At 40.5% G+C, this 14,788-nt stretch overlaps 1 protein-coding gene across 1 annotated transcript in view; it reads right to left on the bottom strand.

Annotated features, from left to right (window-relative positions):
• Positions 1 to 1,794, bottom strand: part of LOC115304533 (putative tetratricopeptide repeat protein 41) — a 70,168-nt gene extending 68,374 nt beyond the window's left edge. Inside the window, exon 1 of the mRNA XM_029954756.1 lies at positions 1,017 to 1,794. Within this exon, the coding sequence (XP_029810616.1) occupies positions 1,017 to 1,794 (778 nt within the window). The remainder of the gene's footprint in view (positions 1 to 1,016) is intronic.
• Between the last annotated feature and the right edge of the window lie 12,994 nt (positions 1,795 to 14,788).

The following is a 14,788-nucleotide window of genomic DNA, read 5'->3' as shown; positions in this document are numbered from 1 at the left end:
TAAGGGCAGCATAGATCCCTCCCAAAGTCCATCTAGATGAAAGATGTCTGCCATGCTCTAATATTGCCCCGCCCCTTTCATTCTGCATGTGTCCACAAGCCATTACTTTCAAAAATAAATGTAATCACTTCATGTAGAGGCGGAATGGCAGGCTGTGCTTCTCAAACTCTAATGGGTGTGCAGCTTACCTGGTCCCCTTATTAAAAGGAAAAGTCATAGTCAGTAGACCTGGAATGCATTTCAAGCTCCTAGGTGATGCTCAGTGCCAGTCCATGGATTACTGAGTAATAAGGTTGAAAGAAAATGAGGGTGGATTTGGGAGTCAAAATGACCTGGGTTCATATCCCGGAATGATCCCTCACTAATGATGTGACATCAGGTAAATCACTTACCTGCCATACAGCAGCTTTTATTTGCTCATCTGTAAAACGGGATTTATAGTGCATACCTTACAAGGCTAAACCTTGAAGATTAAGTGTGAAAACATACAGAAAGCACTCAAAAATTAATAAAAGTTCTCTTCCCTTTAGATCAGGGTTTCTCAGCCTTGACATTATTGGCATTTTAGGTTGGAAAAATATCTTTGGGGGGATGCTGTCATGTGTGCTGTAAGATGTGCAGCAGTATCCCTGGCCTCCACCCATCAGGATGCCAGGACCATCCCCCATCTCTGATGCCAGAATGTCTTCAGATTTGGCCCAAATGCCCCACGGGGAACCATGAGCCCTGAAGGAGACGCTCTTCTCCAGATCTACCACGTTACTTGCCAGGTATTTTAAGTCTTCTCAGAGCTCCTGAATTTCCTGAACAATCTTCCATAACCCATCATTGCCCTTATTTTCTATGTCAAAAATCTCCAAATGGAGAAATGCATGGATGTTACAGGACTATGGTAACAATTTTAAAGGCTTAAAGACTATGTTTGGTCATTGAAAAATTCTTCCTTCAAAGAAGACATAACAAGACATATTAGCCTTATGTTGATAATAGACTTAGCTCTCCCCATAGTTACTAACCTATATGTTCAATCACTGAAGGGGCTGGGTAAAGTTGTTCTATCACAACTGACCAGTCCTTGAAAACCAGCTCACCCAACTCGTGGAGATCTTTATAAAATCGAACACGGAGCCCTTTGCTAATAATCTTGGCCTTAAGCTTTCCAACCCTTCGTTTTTCCTCATCATTCAGCTGAGAGCTTGAGGATAGCCCCTCCTTTTCCTGGTCTAAATTTTTCAGCAGCGTGGTTCCAGTCCTAAAGTAAAAATACTGAAATGGAGACTCATTCAGAAATGCTGCTTGGGCGATCTCAAACTCCGTCAAACTGTAGTTGGGATTCTCCAGGACCCAAGGATAACCATTTTTGGCAGCAACATAGAGATTCTGTTCTACTATGGATAAACTTGACAAGTCAGTCACTCGGGAGAGCATTAAAGGCCCATGGTCAGGGAGGAAGTCCCCGTATGTCTGACCCAGCATGCAGATGAAAAAGGGAAAGCAGCTGTTCACATAATCGAGACAGAGCTTCAGATACTGGGAGTGGAGACAAGATTGCTGTCTAAACAGGTTGGAGGGTGAGGGCGGCGGGGCCTTCAGCGCTGACCACCTCAGGTCCACGGCTTTGAAATACGTGCCCCGGGAACCGCAGAGTTCGTTAAGCCGAGGAAAGATGTGGTCCGCCAGAAAGTCTCTCTCTTCTTGAAAATCATTCAGAGTCGAGCAGATGTAAGGCTGAATGGATTTCTGGGACTTTAAAATAAATTGGGCATTCCTGTCTGCATTTGCCTTCTGGCTCATTTCACTCTGTTCAGGGGACCACGTGGCGTTTAAAACGTAACAACTGCTGCCGACCTCCACTGCTTCTAACACTTCCTCCCAGGTGTATTTGCTGCAGACACTGAAAACTTTCCCCCAAATGGTTTCTTTCTTACTGACATGCGAAGAAGAGAGGTGTCAACGAACACAGAGATCAGAGTTGAACATCTAGTTTAAGTTAGGACTGAAAAAGAAAAACACAAAAACATTCACATTAGGGTTAAAGGAAGTTCACATTGCCCCCAGTTCTCCCCCAGAGCTTTTACTGAAGAGCTGAGAACCAGGAGGTGAGCAGGCCCCGGACACGAGGCCCTCCCTCGTTCCCCAGCCTACGAGTCCACCTGCCCAGCTTTCCTGCCATCCACTGCTACTCCTGCCCCCTACGAATTTGGAAATTATGCAAGGGGACTGGGACTTCTGAGTCCCAGTATGAAAAGAGAGACAACTTCGGAAAATGAGCCTAATGTATCTAGGAGCAGACTTAGTCAAGACCATTGACCAAGTCCAGAAGCAAGAATGAAAATAGGTTACGAAGCTGAGGTCAGGACAAGAGGAGGAAATCAAAGTGTGACAAGGCCCAACACCAATAATGCATCTGGCATCTGAGAGATAAGGAAGTCAGGATCAAAGACCTTGACAGAGTTCTGTGATTTCTTTTTTTTTTTTTTTCTTTATCTTAAGTTAAGCAGGCTCAGATGAACTCCAACCACCTATGTGAGCTGGGAACTCAATTCCATGGAGCCAATGATAAAACGCGCCCTTCAACAATGATGTAGATATGCATGCGTTCTGCTCAGAAGCAAAGAGTTAAAGAAAAACGACCTCATTTCATGAGCATTTCCTTAATGCAAATCATTTTCATACCAAACTTTGCTTTTTGGGTTATGTTTTCTGCCTTCACCTATGGAAAAACATTGTGTGACCAAGTATAGGGCACTTTTTCATCAGGATCACCTCACAAGAATAATGCAGTGCCTTTTTTTTTTAATTTTTTTTAATGTTTTATTTATTTTTGATACAGAGACAGAGCATGAGAGGGGGAGGGGCAGAGAGAGAAGGAGGCACGGAACACGAAGCAGGCTCCAGGCTCTGAGCTAGCTGTCAGCGCAGAGCCTGATGCAGGGCTCGAACCCACAAACATGAGATCTGACCTGAGCCGAAGTCGGAGGCTTAACCGACTGAGCCACCCAGGCGCCTCTGCAGTGCCTTTTTAAAAAGTGTTAAAGTGTTAAAAGTTTAACTTTTGCTTTTAATTGTCACAATAGTTCAATAATAGATAATATTGCTGCTCCACTTTTCAGATGAAGAAACAAAAGTTCAAATAGGATAAGCATGTCCAGGGGCCCTTGAGTGGCTCATTCGGTTGGACCTCCGACTTTGGCTCAGGTCGTGATCTCAAGGTTTGTGGATTTGAGCCTAGCTTTGGGTTCTGTGCTGACAGCTTAGAGCCTGGACCTTGGAGCCTGCTTCGGTTTCTGTGTCTCCCTCTCTCTCTGCCCCTCCCCACTCATGCTCTGTCTCCGTCTATCAAAAATAAAGAAACATTTAAAAACTTAAAAATTAAAAAAAAAAAGGGTAAGCATGTCCAGAGTCACTTGGCTAGGGAGTGGACAGCCAGGATCTAAACACAGGTTAGCATGACTCCGGAACACATATATTATAGTTTCTCCATATTATAAAGATCATGAAATACCTTAAATCAATGGGTGGGAAATACCTATCCAATAAATGGTATTGTAATAAATGGGTGGCAATTTGAAAAGAAAAGTTAGTTTAAGCCATACTCTCCCACTACTGTACCAAAAAAAGTTCTAAAAACTGACAGCAGAGGTGTCATAAGTGCTTTATTAACAGACTTGTCCCGTGCCATGTAGGAGGCTAAAATTAAATGATCAGCCCTTGCAAGTATCCACCTTCTCCAAGTTCCATGCAATCAGAGGTCGTTTCTATTTTGGTCTCTACCATGTCCCCAACACCTAGCATAATAACTGGTCCAGAGTTGGTGATGGGTAAGTATTTGTCGAATGAAAAAATTTAATATAATTTTCAAATTAAAAGAAAACATTATTAAATATTAATCAAATCTGGAGAGGACTTCCAAAACTTACAAGCTATAGAAGAAATCACACACACAACAAAGGACAGATATAGTTACATTTTGAAAAGTCTTGGGGGCGCCTGGGTGGTTCAGTCAATTAAGCATCCGGCTTTGGCTCAGGTCTTGATCTCACAGTTCGTGGGTTCGAGCCCTGCATCTGGCTCTGTGCTGACAGCTAGCTCAGAGCCTGGAGCCTGCTTTGGATTCTGTGTCTCCCTCTCTCTCTGACCCTCCCCTCCTCATGCTATCTCTCTCTGTCTCTCAAAAATAAATTAAAAAAAAAACATTAAAAAATTTTAAGAAAAAAAGACTTAAAAGGCAATCAATGGATTGTAAAACATATTTGCCACAAATAAATTTATCTTTATTCTAAAAATAAAAATACTGACATCCTAATAGATATATAAACGATACAAATATATAAAAAGAAAAATGATATAAGAATACATATAAAAACATGCAATCTTTCTAGATTAAAAAATGTTTAAAGCAATGATATAGATTTTTAAGCATAGGTATGTAAACACTGGTGAAACTTTTATCTCCAATATAGCTATGGAACTATAAACTGGTAATTTTAGAAAGGTGTTAGAAGATATATTTAGAAGATAAATGACAAAATATTTCAAAATATATTAAAGCATTTATAATGTTTGACTCAATGATTCTACTTTCTGGGAGTCACTCCAAGGAATTAATCGAAATAGTGAAAAACTATAACCATTAAGATCTTCATTACATTGTTTATGAGAGGAAAAATGGTAAAAGAAAGAAAGCAAACTAAGTGGTCTTTGCCAAGGGACTAGCTAAAAGGATAAAAGTCCACCCATGGACGGCAGATTGTGCGTCTGTTAAAAAGACAGTTACGAACTTCTGCCTTCAGCCATGATAGAATGAGAGGGACTAGACTTAACCCATCCTTTTCAAAAAATTAGAAAACTGTACAAAACACATTAAATAGCTTTTTTTCAAATATTAGACTTCAGGAAATACAGGAGCATAAAGTCTAAGCAAACTAGAGTATATCAGAAAAAAGTATGGGGTGCCTGGGTGGCTCAGTCCACTGAGCGTCTGACTTTGGCTCAGGTCATGATCTCATGGTTCATGGGTTTGAGCCCCAAGTTGGGCTTTGCACTGACAATATATGAAGCCTGCTTCAGATTCTCTGTCTCCCTCTCTCTCTGCCCCTCCCTTGCTTGCACATGAACTCTCTCCCTCAAAAATAAACAAAAAAAGAAAAGAAAAAGAAGACTTCAGAACAAAGTATTACTAGGAATAGTGACATTACATGATGATAAAGTAGTCAGCCCACCAAGAGGACATAATAATCTTAAGTGTATGCACTTAACAACAGAGCCCCAAAATACATAAAGCAAAAACTGGCAGAAATGAAAGGAGAAACAGACAAACCCTTAATACAGTTAGAGATTTCAACATTCTTCTCTCACTAATCAATAGTTCAAGAAGACAAATAATCAGTAAGGATACAGAAGATCTGGAAAACACCATCACACATCCTACTTTTTTTTTTTTAATATTCCACCTAACAACAGCAGAATATTGATTCTTCTGAAGTGCATGTAGAACAAGCACCTAGCTAGATCATATGCTAGGCCGGGCGGGGGTCAGCAAACTACAGATTGGAAGCTAAATTCCTTCTACTACCTGTTTTTATAGAGAGCATTCTATTGGATCACAGTTATCCCATCCATATATTATGTATTTCATGTTTCAAGAGCAGGGTTGAGAAGTTGAGCCTGTTAGGAGGCTTTGAGTATAAAGCCTGAAATATTTTCTATCCAGCCTTTTATTTTATTTTTATTTTATTTTATTTTATTAATGTTTATTTATTTTTGAGAGAGAAAGGGAGAAAGCAAGTGGGAGAGAGGCAGAGAGACAGGGACACAGAGAAACTGAAGCAGGCTCTGCATGGTCAGCACAAAGCCCAACATAGGGTTTGAACCCATGAACCATGAGATCATGACCTGAGCCAAAGTTGGATGCTCAACCAACTGAGCCACACAGGCACCCCTCTATCTGGCCCTTCAAACAATGTTTGCCAACCTCCATTCGATGCCATAAACCAAAACTCAACAAATCGGAAAAAACTGAAAGCATATAAAGTACACTCTTTAACCACAATGGAATTAAGTTACGAACTAGTAATAGAAAGATACCTAAAAATTTCACAAATGTGGGGAATAAAACATTACATTACATTTCTAAATTTGTAAACTTATTGGTGGAAGAGAAAGTCAAAAGAAAATTAGAGCAGTGATAGACAGCAGTAAGAAGGCACTGCTTGCCTGGTTGGGGGTGGGGGGTGGAAATAACTAGAAGAGTCACAGAGTCACACAGGAACTCTTTAGGGCAATGGGAATGCTCTATAAATTATAGTGGTGATTAGGTATAGGCATTCCTCAAAGTTCATCAACTGAACATTTAAAATGGGTGCATGTAGAAGCGCCTAGGTGACTCAGTCAGTTAAGTGTCTGACTTTAGCTCAAGTAGTGATCTCATGGCTCTCGGTTTTGGCTCAGGTCATGATCTCATGTTCTGTGAATATGAGCCCTGCATTGGGTTCTCTGCTGTCAGCGCAGAGCCTGCTTCTCATCCTCTGTCCCCTTTTCTGCCCCAAGTCCCACTCACATATTGGCGCACGCTCTCTTTATACCTCAAAAATAAACATTTTTTAATGGGTGCATTTAAATTTTATGTAAATTATACTGAAATAAGTTTAATTCTTAAAAAATTTGAGAACTAGCAAGAGGAAAATATAATGGTTGGGTGAAAAGGAGAAAAAAGTATAGGCCATAATAACAGTGTTAACAAAATGCAGCCAAGTCTGGGAAACAGCGCACTAGAGAGGTAAAAGGTCCAAGCTCAGAAGACCAATTCCCTGGATTCGAGTTCTTAGGGTAAGTTTCTTAATTTCACCATGCTTCAGTTTCCTCATCTGCAAGATAGACATGATAGGATCTATATCATAAAATAGTTGAGAAGACCAAACAAGCTATTAGATGTCAAATGCTAAGAACAGTGTCTAAAACAAATATCTAATGAACATTAACTATCATTAGAATAAATGCACATGAAGGAAAAACAGAAGAGAAAAATGACTTGGTAGCTGTATTAGAATGGCTGATTATGGCAAATTGTAGCATGTCTATTTCTTGAATCAAAGTGACTGTACTCTTACGTCTGGGCTGCCATCCAAGGACATACCATCCAGATGGAGGAAGACCCAGAAACACTGGGGCCACATGAGCCGGGGGCAAGGGAGCCATGGCCACAGCCGCCTTGCAAGCACTGGAAGCACCCAGGCAGCCAGGGGACTGCTGGTGGCATGCATCACCACAGGATCAATGTTGACAAATATCACCCAGGTTACTTGGGGAAAGTTGGCATGAGGCATTACCACTTAAAGAGCTTCTGCCCAACTGTTACCCTTGATAAACTGTGGACCTTGGGCAGTGAGCAGACACAGGTAAAAGTGGCCAAAAAGAAAACAAGACAGCAGCCACTCCTATCATTGATGTGATGCGATGGCGCTACTACAAAGTTTTGGGGAAGGTAAAGCCCCCAAAACAACCTGCCATCTTGAAGGCACGATGTGTGTGGAAGGCAGGGGAGGGGGCTGACGGGGCTGCCATTGGTAGCTTGCCACCACCTGGAAGGAGGTTCATTCAATGCTAACAGTGCTTTTCAAAATAAAAAGACTATAAATTATAGCTATATTACTTTATAATTAAACTTTTAAATTAAAAATAATCTACAGAGGCACCTGGCTGGCTCAGTTGGTGTAGCATATGACTCTTGGTCTGGTGGTTGTGGGTTCAAGCCCCACCTTAGGTGTGGAGATTGTTTAAAAATAAAATCCTAAAATAAAATAAAATAATAATAATCTCCAGGGTGCCTTGTGGCTCAGTTTATTAAGCATGGAACTTTGGGGCTTTAGCTTAGGTCATCATCTTGGGGTTCTTGAGTTTGAGCCCCACATTGGGCTCTTTGCTTTCAGCACGGAGCCTACTCAGATCCTGTCTCCCTCTCTCTGTCCCTCCTTTGCACCTTGTGTCTCTCTCAAAAAGAAATAAACATTAAAATCATCATCATCATCATCATTATCATCATCTCCACACCTTGCTCCGCAACTGCGAATAAAGAGCCTTCCCAGTTTTTGCCAAAATAGGGGATTAATGGAGTGGGGGGAGGGGGGAAGAGGACACCTAAATGGAAGGAGTCATTTAAGAGTGGAAAGAAAACATAGAAAAGTAAGACATGACTTTTAAGTTTACTTTAAAGCAATTTAAGTCAAAAAAATTTTAACTAGAAACTTCATTATTACCATAAGTGGAAAACCCTTATCATATGCCACAAATAGATAGTAGCCATAAAAATAAATGCATTAAAAAACAGTGTGAAAAATTCTAGTTAGATACACTTCTCTTTTTATTGAAAAGGTAGATTAACATGTACTTATTAGAGAGACGTTTAAGACAAACTTGTACCAAATTAACTTTCTCTTCGCATAATCAAACAGCCTGGAGCAGAATTGAAAGGTCCAATGTCTACACCAGGAAATGAAAGACCCTCTTTAGTCCAGCTGACAGCAGCCAAGGGCATTATGGCGGGCACACTCCAAGAGGTTGAGCCTGGGCTTTGGAGTCATATAAACTGTTTCAAACTGACTCTGTCCTGAGTACCTGCACTGTAAATCTGGAAATGATAACCACACCCATGTGACAGGATTTAATGAGACTTTGCATAATAAGCACCTAATAAGATTTTTTTAATAAAAATTTGTTTTAACACTTCTTTTTAAAATTTTTTAGTGTTTATTCTTGAGAAAGAGAGATAGAGCATGAGTGGGGGAGGGGCAGAGAGCGAGGGAGACAGTCTGAAGCAGGCTCCAGGCTCTGAGCTGTCAGTACAGAACCTGATGTGGTGCTTGAAACCACAAACTGTGATATCATGACCTGAGCAGAAGTCAAACGCTCAACCAACTGAGCCATGCAGGTGCCCCTTAGCACTTCTAAAATGGACCTCTCATAAATATCTTTCCCAACAGGTTTCTTTTTTTTTTTAATATTTTTTATTTATTTTTGAGAGACACAGAGAGACAACACAAGCAGGAGAAGGGCAGAGAGAGAAGGAGGCACAGAATCTGAAGACAGGCTCCAGGCTCTGAGCTGTCAGCACAGAGCCTGAGGTGGGATTCGAACCCACGAATCGTGAGAGCATTACCTGAGCTGGAGCTGGATGCTTAACCTACTGAGCCACCAAGGCGCCCCTCCCCCAACAGGTTTCTTAAGCAAGTTATCACTGTTTTATAACCCACAAGGTACATACTAAGCCCTCAATGTTTGCTATTCCTATGTTTTCAAAGTTAATATTATCTTTATAACATGTTTGCCTTTATATTTTGTGATAAAGCAGCCTCAACAGTATTACTCCATGGGTCAGTGCACTTGAGAACTAAAAGTTATGAGAATATCTATTAACTGGTCTGAAGTTCCTCTGACCTTTTACAGAAATTTCTCTCAATATTTTAAGGCTTAGAAATGTCTATATTCAAATGCTACACCACCACCCACAATGACCACAGCACCCAGCTTTGGCAATTTCACCCCTGACAGCCCCAGATTTTTTAAGCTTCTTATGTTTAAAATATCAATTGGTGGGAATGTAAATTGGTACAACTATTCTAGGGGGCAATTTTTAGTATCAAAATCCCATTAAAACAAGTCATACTTTTTACCAAGCATTCCAATTTTTTTTTAGAGAGAAAGAACACAAGGCGCCCCAAGCATTCCAATTTTAAAAACTCATTTTGTATATAAAGATCATTACAGCAATATTTGTGATGGCTTAAAATTGGTAAGAAATTAAAGGACTAACGGTAATAAAATGGACAATTATGGCATAGTCATGACATGAAACAGTGTTAATACATTAAAAGACCTTTATCTTGCAAAAATATTTACATGGGAAACTTTTTACCACATACTGACAAGCAAAAAAGAAACTTTCAAAAACAGTGCTATTGTGTGATCCCCATTTTAATTTAAAAATATATGTTAAATTTCGGGGTACCTGAGTGGCTCAGTCAGTTAAGCGTATGATTCTTTTTTTTTAATGTTTTTTTATTTATTTTTGAAAGACAGAGACAGCACGAGCAGAGGACGGTCAGAGAGAGAGGGAGACACAGAATCTGAAGCAGGCTTCAGGCTCTGAGCTAGCTGTCAGCACCGAGCCTGATGCGGGGCTCAAACCCACAAACCGTGAGATCATGACCTGAGCCAAAGCCGGACGCTTAGCCAACTGAGCCACCCAGGTGCCTCAAGCATATGACTCTTGATTTCACTCAGGTCATGATCTCACAGTTGTGAGATCAAGTCCCTCAGGATTCTTGGTCTCTCCCTTTCCCTCTCCCCCTCCCTCATGCATGCTCTCTCTCTCCCTTTTACTCAAAAATAAATAAATAAATAAATAAAAATATATGTTAAATTTCAACACAGACAGCAAGATGCTAATAGTGAAAAATCTCATTAAGGCATATGGGTTATTTCAATTTTCTTCTTTGACCTTTCTTTTAATTTTCAGTCTTTTTTATAATACATATTCATGGCTGTTGAAATCATTACACAATAAAATTTCTTCCTCCCTTCCTCCCTTTCTCTCTTTCTCTTTCTTTTTTTCAAAACCTTTCTAACCCTTCCCAGTAGTTAAGAAGTGGCTAGAAGAACATAAGAAATGCTTACGGGGCAGCTGGGTGGCTCAGTTGATTAAGCATCCAACTTCAGCTCAGGTCATGGTCTCACAGCTTATGGGTTCTAGCCCTGATCGGGCTCTGGGCTGACAGCTCAGAGCCTGGAGCCTGCTTGGGATTCTGTGTCTCCCTCTCTCTCTGCCCCTCCCCTACTCGTGCACACTCTCTCCCCCCCCTAAAAAATACATAAATAATTAACATTTTTAAGAGATATGTGGGGGCACCTGGGTGGCTCAGTCGATTAAACGTCCACTTCAGCTCAGGTCATGATCTCGCAATCCATGAGTTTGAGCCCTTGTGTCCAGCTCTGTGCTGACAGCTCAGAGCCTAGAGCCTTCTTGGTATTCTGTGTCTCCCTCTCTCTCTGCCCCTCCCCTGCTCACACTCTCTCTCTCTCAAAAAATAAAATTTTTTTAAAGAAATGTTTAAAATATGAGTTCTATTTTGTTCTGGGACTTAGATCATCTAAGTTCTCAGGACAATAAATTTCCTAAGCTTTTTTTTTTTTTAAAGGGGGTGTGTAGGGGGAGGCTTGATATGGGAGCACAAATTAGTATAGCCTTTTCTTAGAGGAACTGGTAAATAACCACAGAATTTTGAATGTATATGCACTTTAATCTAACTATTCCAAAACGACGTATTTATCCCCCAGACAAACAGGCACAAACACAAAACCCTGCGTGTGTCAAAGCACTCTCAGCAACATTGATCGTGATAGCAACAAAAGCTGGAAACAATACCGATGCCTATCAAATAGGACAACAGAGGAAGGAGAGGAAATCTCATTAAACAGAATAAGCTAATGTGTATTGTTCCATTTGTTTTTTAAAAAATCAAAGATTTCATCTTTAATTTAACCACACACATGTACCTTTGCACAAATACGCACAAATTTTTGGCAGGAAGCATAAGCAACCTCTATCAGTTTTGACTTCTGGAGAATAGGAATGAGGAGGTAGGAAGGACCTAGAACTTTTACCTTTGACCTTATACTTTTCTGTACCAACTGGACATTTTTTTTTGAACCATGAGAATATAATAGTTTTACCATTTAAAACTGACAGAGAGAGTTGTAGAACAGCACAATTTCCAAGATTCCTTCCGGCTCTAAGACTCTATTTTAGTCCTAACATAAATTATCATTAACATGGATTGGATCATGCAAAATAGCAATTTACCACAACTTAAAATTTAACGAAACTAATTTGAAGTTCAATTCCTCTTACACTCTGCTAGTGTCCAAAGTCGATAAAAGACAATTGGATAGGTATTTTTTAATTGACTTGTTTTTCCTAAGCAAACTCTAGGGAGATGTTTGTTTTTAATTAATAGAAAAGAAGTGCCTGGGTGGCTCAGTTGGTTGAGCATCTGACTCTTGATTTTGCCTCGGGTCATGATCCCAGGGTCATGGGATAGAGCCTGTGTTGGGCTCTGTGCAGAGCATGGAACCTGCTTAGGATTCTCTCTCTCACTCCCTCTCCTTCTACCCCTCTCCCATTCATACTTTCTCTCTCTTTCTCTCCAAAAAATAGAAAAGAAAAGAAAAGAATAAAAAGAAAATATAAACTACAAGATTGCAGGTGAATTTAATTTAAAACAGGTTTAGGGGTAACTGGGTGGCTCAGTGGGTTAAGCGTCCAACTTCAGCTCAGGTAATGATCTCTCAGTCTGTGAGTTCGAGCCCTGCATTGGGTTCTGTGCTGACAGCTCAGAGCCTGGAGCCTGCTTTGGATTCTGTGTCTCCCTCTCTATCTGCCACTCCTCTACTCATGCTCTGTAACTGCCTCTCTCTCTCTCTCAAAAATAAATAAACATAAAAAAATGGGTTTAAACTTGGGGTTCCTGGCTGACTCAATGAGTAGAGCCTGTGGCTCTTGATCTCAGGGTTGTGAGTTCAAGCCTCATATTGGGCATGGCACCTACTTAAAAACAAAAAAAAAAATAGGTTTAAACTTTCTAAATGCATAAGAAAGTTACAGCGATTTTATTAGCAAATGGAGGTAACCATTTTATGAAACCAAAGTCAACTCTCAAGGAAGATAATTGGTGTGGGTTGGGGCAGGGGATAGGGACAAGATCACAAATAATCCAAAATCACAGTAAAAACTGGCCAAAAAGAAGATATAATGTGAACTATCGTACCAGTTACATGAAAGATTTAGAAACACATTCATTATTCTGTAGCCAACATAATGCAAGTTCTGTAGCTTGGAAACATTAAACATTACATAAATTGCTTGATGAAAAACCACCAAAAAAGTTAACATAAGAAAATAATTATGGCTGTTTATTATTTTTTAATGTTTATTTATTTTTGAGAGAGAGAGAGAGAGAGTGTGTGTGTGTATGTGTGTGTGTGAGCAGGGGAGGCACAGAGAGAGACACATAATCTGAAGCAGGCTCCAGGCTCTGAGCTGTCAGCACAGAGCCCGACACGCGGCTCAAACTGGTGAACTGCAAGGTCATGACCTGAGGTGAAGTCAGACGCCCAAATGCCCAAACTAAGGTTTCCCATATCCCTAGCATGTGCTCACAGGTGCTCTCATTTTCTGCTAAGCTGGAATATGTTTTATGTAGTGTAAGATAGGAGCCCGCTTCGCTTTGCTGGAGATGAGTAACCGGTCAAGGCCAGCATCATTTATGAAATAAACTAGCCATCCCCCTCTAACTTGAAAAATTGCTTTTGTCACGTATTAAATTGAGATGATCTATTTCTGGATTCTCTCTTTTTACACTAATCTGTTTGTATATTCAAACATGTAGTAGGCATTTATCACTCCATTTGACTGTTCATCATTGAACCCCTTCCTTTATTTGGGGGAATCTCCATTTTAAGATTCTTATCCCCACCTCATGAGCCCAACCCTCACAAAAGAAGTTGAAAATGCCAGATATAACCTTTCTCAGCTTCCCTTGCAGCTAAAATGTGATAGCAGCCAGCTTCTAAAATGGCCCCAGTGATGTCTGACTCTGGTATTCACGTCGTTGTGTAATCCCCTCTCTCATTGAATAGGGTTAATGCAGAAGTGATGGTGCGTGATTTCTGAGGTTGGTCATGACTTACCATGGCTCCTGCCCGGTGCTTCACTCACTCTGGAGAAAGAGTCATGCAATGTGCACACTCACACGGCCCTATGGAGGCCCATGAGGTGAAGAGCTGAGGCTTCCCACCAATAGCTATATGAGAAGCAAACCCTGCAGCCTGTCAAACCTTAGGTGGCAGCACCACACCGACATCCTGACCGCAGCCTCGTGAGAGACCGTGAACCGGAACCATCCAGTTCAGCACTCCTGGATTCCTGACCTACAGATATGGTGAGATGATCAAGTGTTTACTGTTTTAAGCTGTATAGTTTGGGGATAATTTGTTACATAGCAATAGATAATAAAGAGGGTCTGGCACCTGACCCAGATGCTCTATTTGTTTAATATTCTTCAATAGCATTTTCTAGTTTTTTTCCTGTTGGAGCTATATCTTTCTTGTCATATTACTCCTAAATATTTGATGGATTTTGCCTCTAATATAAAGTCTTTTAAATTTCCATTTCTTTTTTTTTAATGTTTTTCTTTATTTGGAGAGAGGAAGAGAGTGCAAGCAAGTGAGGGGCAGAGAGAGAGGGAGAGAGAGAATCCCAAGCAGACTCCACACGTCAGCGCAGAGCCCAATGCGGGGCTCAGACTCACAAACCATAAGATCATGACCTGAGCTGAAACCAAGAGTCAGACACTTAATTGACTGAGTCACCTAGGCACCCCTTAAATTTCCATTTCTATGTGCTTTTTGCAAGATTAGAGCAAGCCTATTGGTGTTTATATATTTATCTTAGAGTCAATAATTTACCAGACTCACTGTGTGTGTGTGCGTATTTTTTTCTCCCTAACTAGAGTCTCTTGGGTTCCCAGGGCATACAGTTATTTCACCATAAGAAGGAATCCCAAAATAAAAGACTTCAACTTTACTAAGATTAATGCCATATTACTTCATGTCCTTGTCTTAGACCCTCCTAAACAGTGTGGGACAATACTGACAATAAAAGTCATGTCTGTCTAATTTCTGATTCCTACTGAAATGGGTTTTAGTGTTTGGCTGTTTAGAATGACAGTTGCCA

This window comes from Suricata suricatta, chromosome 10 (assembly GCF_006229205.1).
Source record: "Suricata suricatta isolate VVHF042 chromosome 10, meerkat_22Aug2017_6uvM2_HiC, whole genome shotgun sequence".
Classification (NCBI taxonomy): domain Eukaryota; kingdom Metazoa; phylum Chordata; class Mammalia; order Carnivora; family Herpestidae; genus Suricata; species Suricata suricatta.
Note: the sequence above shows the minus strand (reverse complement) of the source record. Positions and strands in the feature narration are given on the sequence as shown.